The 16,900-nt window shown below is 43.8% G+C and overlaps 1 protein-coding gene across 3 annotated transcripts in view; it reads right to left on the bottom strand.

Moving 5' to 3' along the window:
* FAM221A (family with sequence similarity 221 member A) overlaps positions 1 to 8,508 on the bottom strand; it is a 42,789-nt gene extending 34,281 nt beyond the window's left edge. For all 3 annotated transcript variants that reach the window (XR_007772413.1, XR_007772414.1, XM_050938710.1), the window contains exons 1-2: positions 8,401 to 8,508; positions 4,400 to 4,573 (exon numbers count right to left, since the gene is read on the bottom strand). Coding sequence is in view for 1 of the 3 variants with exons in the window: in XM_050938710.1 (XP_050794667.1) it covers positions 4,400 to 4,573; positions 8,401 to 8,465 (239 nt within the window). In the remaining 2 variants the exon portion in view is untranslated. The remainder of the gene's footprint in view (positions 1 to 4,399; positions 4,574 to 8,400) is intronic.
* Between the last annotated feature and the right edge of the window lie 8,392 nt (positions 8,509 to 16,900).

The raw sequence follows: 16,900 nt of genomic DNA, 5'->3' as shown, positions 1-16,900 counted from the left end.
CCTGTGAAAGTGTGGGATCATTGTCCAGGATGGGTTGTAGATCCCTGATGATGCGTTGGAGGGGTTTTAGCTGGGGACTGTATGTAATGGCCAGTGGAGTCCTCTTGGTTTCTTTCTTGGGTTTGTCTTGCAGTAGGAGGCTTCTGGGTACACGTCTGGCTCTGTTGATCTGTTTCCTTATTTCCTTGTGCGGGTCTTGTAGTTGTGAGAATGCTTGGTGGAGATTTTGTAGGTGTTGGTCTCCATGCTTCCAGCTTCCATCCTGGGCACATCACACAATCCATTGTCTACAGCCAAGCACTGAGGTACAACCGCATCTGCTCTAACCCCTCAGACAGAGACCAACACCTACAAAATCATATGCCAGCAATGCCCCTCTGCTATGTACACCGGCCAAACTGGACAATCTCTACGGAAAAGGATAAATGGACACAAATCAGATATTAGGAATGGCAATATTCAAAAACCTGTAGAACACTTCAACCTCCCTGGCCACACTATCGCAGACCTTATGGTGGCCATCCTGCAGCAAAAAAACTTCAGGACCAGACTTCAAAGAGAAACTGCTGAGCTTCAGTTCATCTGCAAATTTGACACCATCAGCTCAGGATTAAACAAAGACTGTGAATGGCTTGCCAACTACAAAACCAGTTTCTCCTCCCTTGGTTTTCACACCTCAACTACTAGAACAGGGCCTCATCTTCCCTGATTGAACTAATCTCGTTATCTCTAGCTTGCTTGCATATATACACCTGCCACTGGAAATTTCCACTACATGCATCTGATGAAGTGGGTATTCACCCACGAAAGCTCATGCTCCAAAACATCTGTTAGTCTATAAGGTGCCACAGGATTCTTTGCTGCTTTTAGAGATCCAGACTAACACGGCTACCCCTCTGATACTTGACACCATGCAAGGCAAAGTCTAATGATAGAGAATCTCCAGGTTATAGTCAGGAGCAGAGGATGGAAGAGGATAATGTAATGGCCAGATCAGATGATAAACATTCACTTAAAAAAGAATCTGACACATCAGAAAAGGGCACACAAATAAACAGTGACAAGTTTTTAAAGTGCTTATACACAAATGCTAGACGACTAAATAATAAGATGGGTGAACTAGAGTGCCTTGTGATAAAGGATATTGATATAATAGGCATCACAGAAACCTGGTGGACTGAGAGCAATCAATGGGACACAATCATTCCTGGGTATAAAATATATCAGAAGAACAGAACAGGTCATGCGGGGGGCGGGGGGGAGTGGCACTATATATGAAAGAAAATGTAGAATCAAATGAAGTAAAAATCTTAAGTCAATCCACATATTCCATAGAATCTCTACGGATAGAAATTTCATGCTCTAATAAGAATATAACACTAGGGATCTATTATCGACCACCTGACCAGGACAGTGATAGTGATGATGAAATGCTAAGGGAAATTAGAGAGGCTATCAAAATTAAGAACTCAATAATAGTGGAGGATTTCAATTATCCCCATATTGACTGGGAACATTTCACTTCAGGACGAAATGCAGAGATAAAATTTATCGATACTTTAAATGACTGCTTCATGGAGCAGCTGGTACAGGAATTCACAAGGGGACAGGCAACTCTAGATTTAATCCTGAGTGGAGTGCAGGAGCTGGTCCAAGAGGTAACTATAACAAGACTGCTTGGAAATAGTGACCATAATATAACAACATTCAACATCCCTGTGGTGGGAAGAACATCTCAACAGCCCAACACTGTGGCATTTCATTTCAAAAGGGGGAACTATGCAAAAATGAGGGGATTAGTTAAACAGAAATGAAAAGGTACGGTGACTAAAGTGAAATCCCTGCAAGCTGTATGGGCGCTTTTTAAAGACATCATAATAGAAGCCCAACTTCAATGTATACCCCAAATTAAGAAACACAGTAAAAGAACTAAAAAAGAGCCATCGTGGCTTAACAATCATGTAAAAGAAGCAGTGAGAGATAAAAAGACTTCCTTTAAAAAGTGGAAGTCAAATCCTAGTGAGGCAAATAGAAAGGAGCATAAACACTGCCAAATTAAGTGCAAGAGTGTAATGAGAAAAGCCAAAGAGGAGTTTGAAGAACGGCTAGCCAAAAACTCCAAAGGTAATAACAAAATGTTTTTTAAGTACATCAGAAGCAGGAAGCCTGCTAAACAACCAGTGGGGCCCCTTGATGATCGAGATACAAAAGGAGCGCTTAAAGACGATAAAGTTATTGCGGAGAAACTAAATGGATTCTTTGCTTCAGTCTTCATGGCTGAGGATGTTAGGGAAATTCCCAAACCTGAGTCGGCTTTTGTAGGTGACAAATCTGAGGAACTGTCACAGATTGAAGTGTCACTAGAGGAGGTTTTGGAATTGATAAACTCAACATTAACAAGTCACTGGGACCAGATGGCATTCACACAAGAGTTCCGAAAGAACTCAAATGTGAAGTTGCAGAACTATTAACTAAGGTTTGTAACCTGTCTTTTAAATCGGCTTCTGTATTCAATGACTGCAAGTTAGCTAATGTAACGCCAATATTTAAAAAGAGCTCTACAGGGGATCCCAGCAATTACAGACCAGTAAGTCTAACGTCAGTACCGGGCAAATTAGTCGAAACAATAGTTAAGAATAAAATTGCCAGACACACAGTAAAACATACACTGTTGAGCAATAGTCAACATGGTTTCTGTAAAGGGAAATCATGTCTTCCTAATCTATTAGAGTTCTTTGAAGGGGTCAACAAACATGTGGACAGGGGGGATCCAGTGGACATAGTGTACTTAGATTTCCAGAAAGCCTTTGACAAGGTCCCTCACCAAAGGCTCTTACATAAATTAAGCTGTCATGGGATAAAAGGGAAGGTCCTTTCATGGACTGAGAACTGGTTAAAAGACAGGGAACAAAGGGTAGGAATTAATGGTAAATTCTCAGAATGGAGAGGAGTAACTAGTGATGTTCCCCAAGGGTCAGTCCTTGGACCAATCCTATTCAACTTATTCATAAATGATTGGAGAAAGGGGTAAACAGTGAGGTGGCAAAGTTTGCAGACGATACTAAACTGCTCAAGATAGTTAAGACCAAAGCAGACTGTGAAGAACTTCAAAAAGATCTCACAAAACTAAGTGACTGGGCAACAAAATGGCAAATGAAATTTAATGTGGATAAATGTAAAGTAATGCATATGGGAAAAAATAACCCCAACTATACATACAATATGATGGGGGCTAATTTAGCTACAATGAGTCAGGAAAAAGATCTTGGAGTCATCGTAGATAGTTCTCTGAAGATGTCCACGCAGTGTGCAGAGGCAAATAGGATATTAGGAATCATTAAAAAGAGGATAGAGAATAAGACTGAGAATATGTTATCGCCCTTATATAAATCCATGATACGCCCACATCTCGAATACTGCGTTCAGATGTGGTATCCTCACCTCAAAAAAGATATACTGGCACTATAAAAGGTTCAGAAAAGGGCAACTAAAATCATTAGGAGTTTGGAGAGGGTCTCATATGAGGAAAGATTAAAGAGGCTAGGACTCTTCAGCTTGGAAAAGAGGAGACTAAGGGGGGATATGATAGAGGTATATAAAATCATGAGTGATGTGGAGAAAATGGATAAGGAAAAGTTACTTACTTATTCCCATAATACAAGAACTAGGGATCACCAAATGAAATTAATAGGCAGCAGGTTTAAAACAAATAAAAGGAAGTTCTTCTTCACGCAGCGCACAGTCAACTTGTGGAACTCCTTACCTGAGGAGGTTGTGAAGGCTAGGACTATAACAGTATTTAAAAGAGAACTGGGTAAATTCATGGTGGTTAAGTCCATAAATGGCTATTAGCCAGGATGGGTAAGGAATGGTGTCGCTAGCCTCTGTTTGTCAGAGGATGGAGATGGATGGCAGGAGAGAGATCACTTGATCATTGCCTGTTAGGTTCACTCCCTCTGGGGCACCTGGCATTGGCCACTGTCCGTAGACAGGATACTGGGTTAGACGGACCTTTGGTCTGACCCAGTACAGCTGTTCTTATGTATTTATGGAACATGGAACGGGGAAAGCCTAGGGAAGTTGTGGAATCTCCATCTCTGGAGATATTTAAGAGTAGGTTAGATAAATGTCTATTAGGGATGGTCTAGACAGTATTTGGTCCTGCCATGAGGGCAGGGGACTGGACTCGATGACCTCTCGAGGTCCCTTCCAGTCCTAGAGTCTATGAGTCTATAACACTATGGAATGATTTCTTTCGTCTCAAAAATGCTTCCTTAAATTATATCAATCTTTACATCTCTAGATTCTCAAGTTCATTACTGGTATGACAGTGCTTTTTATAAGCATTTTACATTTTCTAAGTAAAAAGAAAGTTCAGCAGCAAGAAAAAAAAACTCACCTATGGGTACAAAAACACTGTGTCTCCGGGCCCACAAGTTTACAGTCCATCCCAGTTGGTGATCTCCAGCTCACGTACAATCTGTTCTGTAATCGTATTGGTAACATTTTTCTTTTGTATTCTTCATATTGCTCTGGGGTAAAAAGTTTTCCTCCGTCGTCATCACCTACAATTCTGCAACATGTAATTGTGTTTCATAATATTTTAATTACATTTAACTTCCAGTAAAATCGAGGGAGGCAAAGGTAGGTTGCAATTCTGAAAATATATAATGAAGCACCAGTAAACAACACTGAACATTATTTTATCTTCCATAATAGTACCCTAGAGAGGGCCTTTGTAAGGAACTGTACTCAAGTTTTTAAACAAATGCTTATAAACTGGTTTTAATGCCATGAAAAGTATCTGGAAGGATGGAGTTGAGGCGACCTACCAAGTTCCTTTTTTCATTGAAGAAAATGGACTGCAAGTCAGGAATGCTGGGGTCTTCCTAGCTCTGACTCAGACTTCCTGCATGACCTCTAACAAGTCACATCATCTCTCTACAGCAGAGGTCCCTAAACTGTGGGGCACAACACCCTGGGGGGGCATAGAGGAATGTTCAGTGGCGTGCGGTGGTTCCCAGGCCAGCCCCCACAGGGGGTGGAGAGGAAGCACCACACACCCCCAACTCTGTTCTGGCCCTTCCCCCAGCCATATCCCCAGCTTCTGGCCTTGGCCTTGGCCTCAGCCTCACTGCAGCCCTGCACCCATCGCAGCCCAGCTGCGGCTCCACCCCCACCCCCAGCCTTAGCCCCTCGCTGCGACTTTGTTCCTAGTCCCGGCCCTGGCTCACTCCCAACCCCAGACCCACTCTAAATCTCGCTCCCTTACCCCTATCCACGTCCCCACCTGCCCCAGGAGACGTGACTCCACTCCTGTCCCTGGCTCGGGGTGGGGGTGGGGAGGTGCGGACAGAGGTAAGGGGGCATGACCCTAAAAAGTTCAGGGGCCACTGCTATATGGCTATATCTTCACTCCAGAGTTACCTATACTTGAGTTAACTCTTCTGACGTTAACCCAGCTTGAATGAGAGCTACCACACCATGAAATAACACTCCAGTTGTATCGAATAGTGTATTAGCAGCACAAAATTATGTAAGCCAGTAGGTTTCAACCTTTCCAAACTACTGTACCCCTTTCAGAAGTCTTGATTTGCCTTGCATACCCAAAGTTTGACCTCACTTAAAAACTATTTGCTTACAAAATCAAACATAAAAATACACGTGTCACAGCACACTTACTGAAAAATTGCTTATTTTCTCATTTTGTCTATATTCAATTTTAGTTTGTACTGACTTTGGTGCTTTTTATGCAGCCTGTTGTAAAACTAGGCAAAGATGAAGATGTGTTGATGTACGCCATGGAAAACCTCTGTGTACACATAACCGGGTTGAGAAACACTGCTATAAGCAGCTGATAAGCCGTGCTAACCAGAACAGTAACCTACATCCCAATAGGTCAGCCAGCTGGAATTAACTATGCTCAAGTTACAGATCTGTGTATGTGTACAGGACTTAAGGGGCAACACTCAAGTTATAATTCTAGTGAACTCTGCAGTGAGGACAAGCCCTAGAAGGCCTTCGGTTTCCTCATTTGTGTAACAGGAATAATACTTACCTGCCTCACGGAGTTGTTAAATTTCATTCATTCATGTTTATAAAATGCTATAAAAATTTATAGTATTATTATGATAAGTTGCATGTGTTATTACTTTCTACAATAGATATAATATGGGCCTGTTTTTCAGTAAGCTACAGTGTGGATATACATATGCAAATTCACAAAATATCAGTAATGTACAATATCACAGTAATATGTGCTAACACATTTCATCAACACCTGATATCACAATTTATTGAAAGTTACCCTCTTTTTTAAAGCATTTTGAACATATATGGATAAAAAGTATGATTACCTGCATCTTTCATATTTTACTGAATGTTTTCTTAAGCTAAAAATAGTGTGCAAGCTATTGCATCATGTATGCTCAGTAAAACAGGAGCTAAATCACTTTTGGGTTTTTTTTTAAAGTTATTATTTTAACAAGATACACCTATAGATTCTTATAAATGGGGACATTTTTATAATTGTCAAAATAAAATGTGTCAACTTGTATTTCCTGAAAAAAATAGTAGAACTGGCTTATTGTCCCCCTAAACTATTTCACAAAAGTTTACTCTTGGGCAGATGGCAGGCATACAAGCACACCTGCGCAGGGGAAACAGAAACATAATTTCAACTATCATATTTCAACTGAGATATAATATCTAAAAGATGAGACAGCTGTGGCTGGGGCAAGAAGCCTGGGCTGATTGGAAGAAAGTAGGCTCAGCTGTGGCCATGCTCCAATCAGGCCCAGCCGACCCCAATAAGAGGCTGTGAGCCAGAAGTCCACCCAGTCTTCCTTTGCTTGTAGAAGGAGAAGGGCCTGGCTGCAGGGACCCATGCAAGATACCTAGCTTGGGAGCAGGGCTGGGGAAGGGCCAGGGGAGCTGGGAGCTCTGAGCTGGAAAGCCCTGGGCTGCAGGCCTGACTATAAGCCGAACAGGTTCAGGGTTGCAATGGGGCAGCCCATAGGTAGGCAGAAGCAGCAGGTCTGAACTCCTTTGCTAGTGATGAGTGGTTTATACTGCAGTCTGCCCTAGTGAATGGGGCTAGATGGAGACTGGGCAGTAGCCAAGACTGAGGTGAAGTGGGAATAGTGTGTGTGTGGGGGGTTCCCCTAGGAGGGGGAGACTTAGAACTGTGGGGATACTGCCAGGTGGCAGCACCCAGTTAAAAGGGCACTGGGGTCCTTGGGGGGACACAGGAGGCCAGCAGTGGTGGTGAAACACTAGCCTGAAGAGGGCGCTCTGGAGTCTGGATGCTGATTTCTGAGGCCAATGAGCAGGAGGTGCTGCTGGGTGAGTCTGTGCCCAGTTACAACATGTCAACAGAAAAGATACTTGCATGTCAAAATATTTACAGACAAAGCTAGAAGAGACAAATATTAATAGAGCCATAACATCAGAGACAAAGGCATTGCATAGGGTAGTTGGAAGATTTCCCTCCTCCTGCCTTTTGAAAAAGAAACATTTTTTTAAGTTCTGAAGTGTTCTGACATAGCCACAGAACTCATGAAAACATTCTGGAGTCCTAGTGACTCCTAAACTTTGCTGAGCTCTCCTACCCAGAATTTCAATGAATGATAACTTAAAAATCACCAGTAGCATATTGCACAGCAGAAAAAGAAGTCTAACAGCAAAAGATAGATAACATCAGGATTATACCCTCAGGTGGAGTATTAAATAACATTTTTAATTACAAAACACTCCTTCCCCTCTGCTAAAAAAGAAGCTTTGTTGCTTTGGTGTTTCCATGGAGGAAAAAAGTGTCCTTGCCCTGTGTCTCATAAAACAAAACAAGGAAGATTCCAGGTTTCTAAAGATCATTGGGAGGGGACGGATTTACATGAGAAAAAAACCTTTTCAGATCAAATATATTGGTATAATTTTGCATTATGGCATCAGGTTCCCAGGGGTCTAACACCAGAGGCTGATTTGGCTGAGAAATTACCCAGTCTCCAACATTTTTAATTTAGAGGATTCCCCTACCTGCATTCTCCAAAGCAGCCCCGCCAGGGATTCACGTTCATTCTCTCGTAAAACGGCATTTCAGCTTTAACAACAGGTTTCCCCGAGGAGCGTGACTCCTGCTGCTTCAACCAGCGCCCCATCTCCAGAACAAGGAGTAGGGGGGAGAGACTGACCCCCCCCCAGCCATCTCCCCGCCCAGCCCAGCCCCTACGGGGGCAGGAGAAAGAGCCTGCGAACTACACAGCAGCCATCTGCGCCCCCATCCCTAGGACCGGGGGAGTGGCGGTGACTCGCGCCTCAGCCACACCAGGAAGGACCTTCACGTTACCCGCAGCCCCTGCGCTCAGTGCGGTCTCGTCCCCCCCGGTGCAGGCGGCTCCTCACCTCCGGTACTCCACGTACTCGTCCACCGCCGCCGCGCCCTCCGCCTGCACCCGCAGCCGCTCCATCCGCGACGGTCTTCTAGGCCCGAGGGCCGCCCCGCAGCGCCGGCTTCCCAGCCGAGGGGGCAGGCGGCCCAGGCGGGAGACGAGCGGTTACCCCCGCCCTTCGCGCTCCCGGGCCGTTGCTAGGCTGGCGCCGGTTCAACGGGTCTCCAGCGGGGACTGACTAACTGCGCCCTCCCAGAGCTTCCCCGCCCAGCCGCGGCGGGTACCGCAGTATAGCCCCCCACCCCCCGGGGGGGGCAGTTCTATCCCCGCTGGTCTTTCTGCGGGGGGAGAGGGATCACCGGGTAGGAGGGCTGGTGATATAGCCACAGGGGTGTAGCTTTGACAGCGAAAGATTTCTTGTGTAGACGCGCGTGCCCCGGGCGGCAAGCTGTGGGCGGTGGCCTGCTGGTCGCTGTGAGGGTGGCAGTCAGGTTGCCTTTGGCATCATGCCTGTGGGAGGTCTGCCAGTCCTGCAGTTTCGGTGGCGGGTACACTGAAGGCACGGGACCTTGGGACTTCGGGCAGGCATGCCACCAAATCCGCATTACCAGCGGACCTCCTGCAGGCGTGCTGCCAAACGCTGCCTGACTGCCATGCTTAGGGTGGCAAAATACATAGAGCCACCCTTGAGCGTAGACAAGGCTTTCATTGTAGATAAGGCTTTATGCCAGTATAAGGACTGGTCCACACTAGGGGCTTAGCTACATTAGAGTTTTATCAACAAAAATCAACTTTCATGGACAAAACGGTGGAGGTGTACACACTGAAACGCTCCTCCCGCCCATGCCGACTTAATAAAACCACCTCAGCGAGAGGAGTAGAGCTTTTTGCAGCAAAGTTTTATTGACAAAGTCTCAGTGTAGACACTGCACTTGGTTATGTCACTAACAGTCTCTAGGAGGTGTCCCACAATGCCCATCCTAACCCTTCTGAACTCCACTGCCCTGCACTCAGGTACACAAGCTTCTGCCCCTCCCTCCTTTAAAGGCCCAGGAATTTTTTAAATTCCACTTTGTTTGCACAGTGTGGACAGCTCACATCGTATCTTCCCAGCTGAACACTCAGCAAATGCTCTCCCACTTGGAGCACACCTGAATTGTTGGATCTGCTCGATCTGTGGGGAGAGGAGGCTATGCAGTCCCAGCTCCACCCCAGTAGGAACTTTGATACTTATGGACAGTTTTCTCATGGCATGTTGGATAAGGGCTACAAATGGGACATGCATCAGTGCCGTGCAAAGATAAAGGAGCATAAGTAGGCATACTAGAAAGCAAGGGAGTCAAACTGTTGCTCTGATGCTGTACTGAAGACCTGCTGCTTCTATAAAGAGCTGGATGCCATCCTCAGCAGCAAACCCACCTCCATCACAAAGAGCCCTGTGGATGCTTCAGGAGGGGAGGGAAGAGAGCAGACTCAACCCAAGGACAAAGTGGTGGACAAGGAGGTTGAGTTGGAGGACAAGATGGGACAGGCAACAGGGTCATCTAGTACCATGGCAAGCCAGGACCTTTTCTCGACCAAGGAGGGTTCAAGCCAGTCCCAGCACTCTGTCTCTGATGTGTATGATGCAGAGAGGGGGTAAGTGATCATTTTTAATTGATCTTGCTGGTTTATATGAGAGAGACCTGTCCTTTGCTTTGTTGATAGAAATGAACAAGATTAGCTGTGTTTGCATGTGCTTCACATTCCACTGTGCAACTATGCAGTGGGGTGGAACAGTGTGTTAATACACACTGAGATTTCATGAGACTCCTCCAAAGAGATCTCTAGAAAACTTTCCTGAACGTATTTGCCAATTCTCTGCCAAAGGTTCCTTGGCAGAACTACTTTGTTCCTTCTCCATTGTAGGAAACTTTCCCATGCCAATCGGCAATCACTTGTGCAGGGACCAAAGCAGCACATAAGCAAGCAGCATAGAGACCGAGTCTGAAGCCACATGCATGCAGGAGATGCACCCTTGCATCCTTGTTTACCCTCAGGAGTGACATATTGGCTTCAATGACCCCTCCCTGTGGAAAATGGTAACAGACTTTACAATTTTGTCCATAGTTTAGGGTGATCAGATGTCCCGATTTTATAGGCATAGTCCCGATTTTGGGGTCTTTTTCTTATATAGGCTCCTATTACCCCCCACCCGTCCCGATTTTTCACATTTGCTGTCTGGTCACTCTACCCTAGTTGCTTGCAGTGATCCCCTTAAAAAAATTACCTAGACCCTTTGTCCCATCTTGAGCCCATCCCCGTCCCAAACTCACCATGTTTACGCTGTTTGCCAAGCTGCTTGCTTGCCAAGGAACAGTTAGAAAGAGATGTATTTTACTATAATGATTTGATGCAGTTAGTGCACTAACAGTCATGCTTCTGCTTGTTGTTTCTTGTGCTTCTGCAGATGTGGTCTTCAGGGGAACCTCTTATACACTGGCAGAGCGCCTCCGCCAGATAAGGAAGTGACCAAGAAGGAGCAAAGAGGACATGTTTCTGAGAGGTGCTCCAATCCTCAGATGCTGAAAAACAAGACCACAGGGTATGGAAAGAGACTCTAAATGAAAATTATAAAATAGGCAGGAGAGGAAGGAGAGCCAGGAGCAAATTTTAATGGGCCAAGTGTCCTTGTTTGGTGAAGGTGGTATTGAGTGTGTTAAAGTGCATATCCCAGACTTTCTCCTTGGAGTATATTCTGTGGTATTGTGGGTCCCTGGCAGTAGAGAACAGATTTCTTGGCGTGTTTGGGGTGGTCACCGGATCTAAGAAGGTAGGTGTGGTGATACATGGATTTCTTGTATATAATTGTCTGTAGGGTTCCATTGTTGAAGCTGATCATGGTGTCGAGGAAGTTGATGCTGTTGTGGGAATGTTCCAAAGAGAGTTTAAAAGATGGGTGGTGGTGGCAGTTGAAGTTGTGGTGGAAATTTATGATGGAGTTTAGGTCATCTGTCCAGACTAGAGGCTGAAAATATCATTGATGTATCTCAGGTATTTAATTGGTTTAATGGTGCATTTGTCCAGAAATTCTTCTTCAAGGTGGCCCATGAAGAGGTTGGCATACTAGGGAGTCATCCTAATACCTATGGCTGTTGTCTCTCTAATATCCTGGGACCACTATGGCTACAACACTGCATAGTTTTATGTGAAGTTATTTTATTTTTGAGTGCACTTAAAAATAACCCTAAGATTAGTATAATCAAGTTTCAAGGGGGAAAATATTTTTACGGTGTGCTTGCTTTGTGTGTAGTCTTTTCAATAGTCAGCATCCCCTGCTTCACGGAATCATAAAAAGGTAGGGCAGGAAAGGACATGAAGAGATCAAGTCCAGCCCCAGGGTTGAGGTAGAACCAACTATACCTAGACCATTGCTGAGAGGTGTTTATCTATCCCAGCGTTTCTCAAATGTGGCCACAACAGCCTCCTGGGCAGAGATTGGGGGGGGAGGGGAGGGCAGGGCAGGGCGGCAAGGCTGTTGCTCCTGGCTGCCTTGTTGTTTGCTGCCAGGAGGGGATCAGCACCCTGCACAATGCAGCCTCCTGGAGGCTCTAGGCAGTGCCTCTCCAGACATGTGGGGCCAATGTGTGTGCTCAGTGGGCTCTGGGCTTCAGCCTGGTGCAGCAGGGCTTGTGCTTGGAAAAATTGTCAGAGCTACCACCAGCAAGGGTTGGTGGCCACATTCTGAGGCCACCCAAAAAAAAATGTTTTGAGAACCCAACATGTTCTGAAAATTTCCCGCATTAGGAATTCTGCAACCTCCCTTGGAACTCTGGAAGCCTATTCCAATACTTAAGCTATTGTGATAGAAAGTTTTTCCTAGTATCTCAACCTATATCTCACTTTTTGCAGAGTAAGCAGATTACTTCTTGTCCTCCTTTCAGTGGACATAGAGAACATCCTCTTTCTAATAGTCCTTAACATATCTGAAGACTAGTTTCAGGTCCCACCCACTCTTTTCTCAGGATTAAACAAGCCCAATTTCTTTTAGACTTTCTGCATAGGTCAGAGAGAAAACGTGTGTAACTTTTGAGATCAACTCAACTTTTATAAATGTCACAATAGCCTGTACTACATTAAGTATCTATATTTTCAGTTTGTACAATGGAGCAAATTATGGTATTTACATTTTTGCAAATGTAAGTACTTGCTCAGTTCTGTTGTGTAGAAAAGCTCTTGCCCAAAGCTTTTAGTTTCAATTTAGCTAGTAGGTTCAGAATATTTTCTTAATTTGAACTAGTTCAAATATGAGAAACTGATTGGGAGTTGATAAAGCAGAAAAACTTATTTTCCTCTTCTGATCTATGAACACAAACCAGGAGGAAGAGCACACAGGGCCAGATTTTTCAAAGGTATTTAGGCACCTAAAGATGCAAACTGAAAACTGCACTAAGCTTATATCTGCTTATTTAAAAAGCAGTTGAAATGACTTCATGTATTAATGACCTCATTTATTCAGTTCATCTCCATATTGTAGAATGGAGTATTCTGATAATTTTGCGGGGTTTTGGTTATGCAATAGAATTTAAGCCTCTCGTTTATTTAAAAAAAAAGAGTTTTCTCCACTAGCAAGTACTCTCAGGGTGAACTAATATATTTTTTCCCTATTTTTAAATATTTTTATATATTTATAATATATTTTAACCTAGCCTTACAGAAAGATCTGGCAAACAATTAACAGCTTTAGAAAGAAGAAGATTGTACCCAAGAAATAATGAGCCAATTAAAGAGGGAGAATGTAGTGCTAAAGCACATGACTGGATGCCCAGGAGACTGATGTTCTGCCAGATTTACTTTTAGCTACATCTCTATGTTTATTAAAAAAATAAAACTAGATCTGCACGCATCTGTGACCTAATAGCAATGGATGGGATTCTTCAAGACAGATCCCAGAGGGTTTTTTTGTGAGGGAGGACATTTTATATGCTCCAATGATTCTCTAATATGGGGCTGTTTAAGGCTCTGCCACTGCTCCTGGTCAACATATATTATTTGGATTACAACAACAGCTAGAGGTCCCAACTTTTGGTCAGGGCTCCATTGTGCTAGGTACTGTATGGACACCAACATAAACCTGTTAGAAGTGGTTGCATTGGGGCGGCAGTTTGTTAAAGTCTCCATTTCAGATGACAGAAAATTGAGCAATTGACCCATGGGCTTGTGAGATTGGAGTTTAGATGAGGGCTAGCGGGCTTGGACTCAAACAGGATAAAACTGAAGTAATTCACAGATTGGAGAAGGCAACAGAAAAATAAGAGAGTTTTTTTCAGTTGCCTTGATCGGACATGTATGCTTCCTACAGTAATCAGATCTGGAACATATTGGGGATTGTATTGGATTCCCAGGTGCTTGTAGCTGTCCAGGTAGCAGTTGCCAAGACTACTTTTTCCCTCCTCGTCTGTTCTTATCTAGCAAGTTATGACCTTTATTTTAGGTGTTGATCTCACTAGCTTTCCCTGCCCAAGTTAGCCAAGCACTGAAGAGCAGGAATACCTGAATTACTTTATGCCCAAAAGGGGCATGAAATATTGTGATTGAGAAAATTCAGGTCCATTAGAAAAACACAATAAAACTTAAAATAAATAAATAAATCAGTTGGTATCAGAGTAGTTACCAGCTAAAAAAATTATTTACAAATAAATTCTGTGTTGTACCAATTTGAAACAGCCCAATTCTTTTGTGGTTTCTGACATAACCTGAAATTAGAAGTATAACACTGTATTGTTAAATCAGTAGTGAGACATCTGTTCCATCCACAAAAATAATTTAATATTTGTTATCTACATGTTCTCCTTAAATATTTAGTATTTTTATAAGCTGTATCCAGTATGTGTATTACACAAAGCTGATAGATAGTGCAACTAAGTGTTTACTACAAAACTACAGAACTGCTTTGTAATAGTTGTATGATTGCACACATCTACACAAGCTCATCAGTCATCAGAATCCCTTATCCACAGTGCCTGGGCAAAGAGCTAGCAAACAGGGGAGATTTGCGAGGGACTTCTCCAGGTGAAGAAGTGCTTACATGACTCTTGGGGTAAGTTTGTTATCTGGTGTGTGTTTGTTGTGGTGTGCTTGCTGCTGAACTGAAACATACCGTGTGGTCTGTTTGTTTGGGGGACCGTGTGCTGACTGTATGGGTGCTGAGCCTAGCAGTCTGCTAGGCAAGGCTGAGAGCTTCTTAACAAGGCTTTGATCCATAAGCCCTTTAGCACCCATCAACCCTTAACCAGAGTGCAGGGCTACTCAGGAAGACCAGGGCTTTAAAAAGCCTGCTCCTAAGCGACCAGAGGATCTAGTGAACAGGAGCGGTTAACAGGGAAGTTTTGTGAGGGAGCTTATAGGGGAGTGTGGGGGGACTACATACACTTAATATTCCATACACTTCTTTAAACTTAAGCTAAAAATATCCCCTGATAAAAACAACCACCAAGGAACCAGGAGTAAAAAGAGAATGCAGGCAGAAGTCCATCAACAGAGTGGGGGCTACCTAGTTTATTGCACCCAATGCAGCATGTGTGATTACCTGCCCTACGGGTAGGTGGTGTATGTGTGCATTTGGTGCAAGGAACTAGCCCTCAGAGACCGTGTACAGGCTTTGGAGGCCAGGGTAACTGAGCTGGAGGAGTTAAGGGAAACAGAGAGATACATAGATTAGACTTTCCAGGACACTGGAACAGTCCCACCCTCAGTCTGACAACCTCAGTGCTCTCAGGGAAGGAGAACATCCAACTGGAGCAGAGGGAAATGATCCAATAGTTGGGACTCTTCTTCCAGATAATGATGTGGTATCCTCTTGCACTGAGGATTCCTCTCCAGTGGAGGGAACTCCAGTTGTTAGAAAGAGACAGGTATTAGTAATGGGTGATTCAATCATTAGAAACATAGATAAATGGGTTTGCGAGAACTGCATGGTGACTTGCCTGCTTGGTGCAAAGGTTGCGATCTCTTGAGACATCTTTATAGGCTTATTTGTAGTGTGGGGGAGGAGCCAGTGGTTGTGGTACATGTAGGTACCAATGACATAGGGAAGGATAAGAGAGAGGTCCTGGAGGCCAAATTTAGGCTGCTAGGTAAAAGATTGAAGTCCAGGACCTCCATGGTAGCATTCTCTGAAATGCTTCCAGTTCCACACTCCGGGCCAGTTAGACAGGCAGAACTGCAGAGTCTCAATGCGTGGATGAGACTATGGTGTAGGGAGGAAGGGTTTAGATTTATTAGGAACTGAGGAAACTTGGAAAGCGGGAACCTATACAGGAAGGATAGGCTCCATCTAAACCAAAATGGAACCAGATTGCTGGCATTTAAAATTAAAAAGTCGTAGAGCAGTTTTTAAACTAAGGATTGGGGGGAAAGCTGACAGGTGCAGAGGAGCATGTGGTTCGGAAATCCCTTAGGGGAGGATAGACTTAAAGTAATAGCAAAAAAAATTTTAAGTACATCAGAAGCAGGAAGCCTGCTAAACAACCAGTGGCGCCACTGAATGATCAAGATGATAAAGGAGCACTCAAGGAGGCTAAGGCCATTGTGGTGAAACTAAATGAATTCTTTGCATCACTCTTCACGGCTGAGGATGTGAGGGAGATTCCCAAACCTGAACTATTCTTTTCAGGTGACAAATCTGAGGAACTGTCCCAGATTGAGCTGTCATTAGAGGAGGTTTTGGAACAAATTGATAAACTAAATAATAATAAGTTACCAGGACTAGACGGTATTCACCCAAGAATTCTGAAAGAAGTCAAATGTGAAATTGCAGGACTACTGTCATCTGTACCAAAGGACTGGAGGATAGCTAAGGTGACGCCAATTTTTGAAAGGGCTCCAGAGGTGATCCTGGTAATTACAGATCAGTAAGCCTGACTTCACCACTGGGCAAACTAGTTGAAACTATAGTAAAGAACAAAATTGTCATATACATAGATGAACATAATTTGTTGAGGAATAGTCAACGTGGTTTTTGTAAAGGGAAATCATGTCTCACCCCTTTAATAGAATTATTTGAGGGGGTCAACAAGCATGTGGCCAAGGGGAATGCAGTGGATATAGTGTATTTAGATTTTCAGAAAGCCTTTGACAAAGTCCCTCACCAAAGTAAGCTATCATGGGATAAGAGGGGAGGTTCTCTCATGGATTGATAACTGCTTAAAAGATAGGTAACAAAGGGTAGAAATAAATGGTCAGTTTTCAGAATGAAGAGAGGGGATTAGACAGAAGCAAACTCTTAGAGAAACAGACAAATACAAATCCAATTATCCAGCAGGACTGGGCCCAGTCCTATTTAACATATTAATAAATGATCTGGAAAAAGGGGTAAATAGTGAGGTGGAAAAATTCACAGATTATACAAAACTACTCAGAATAGTTAAGTCCCAGGCAGATTGTGAAGAGCTACAAAAGGATCTCTCAAAACTGGGTGACTGGGCAACAAAATGGCAGATGAAATTCAGTGTTGATAAATGCAAAGGAATGCA

Source organism: Gopherus flavomarginatus, chromosome 2 (assembly GCF_025201925.1).
Source record: "Gopherus flavomarginatus isolate rGopFla2 chromosome 2, rGopFla2.mat.asm, whole genome shotgun sequence".
NCBI lineage: Eukaryota > Metazoa > Chordata > Testudines > Testudinidae > Gopherus > Gopherus flavomarginatus.
The sequence above is the reverse complement of the archived record's forward strand: the minus strand, read 5'-3'. Positions and strand labels throughout refer to the sequence as shown.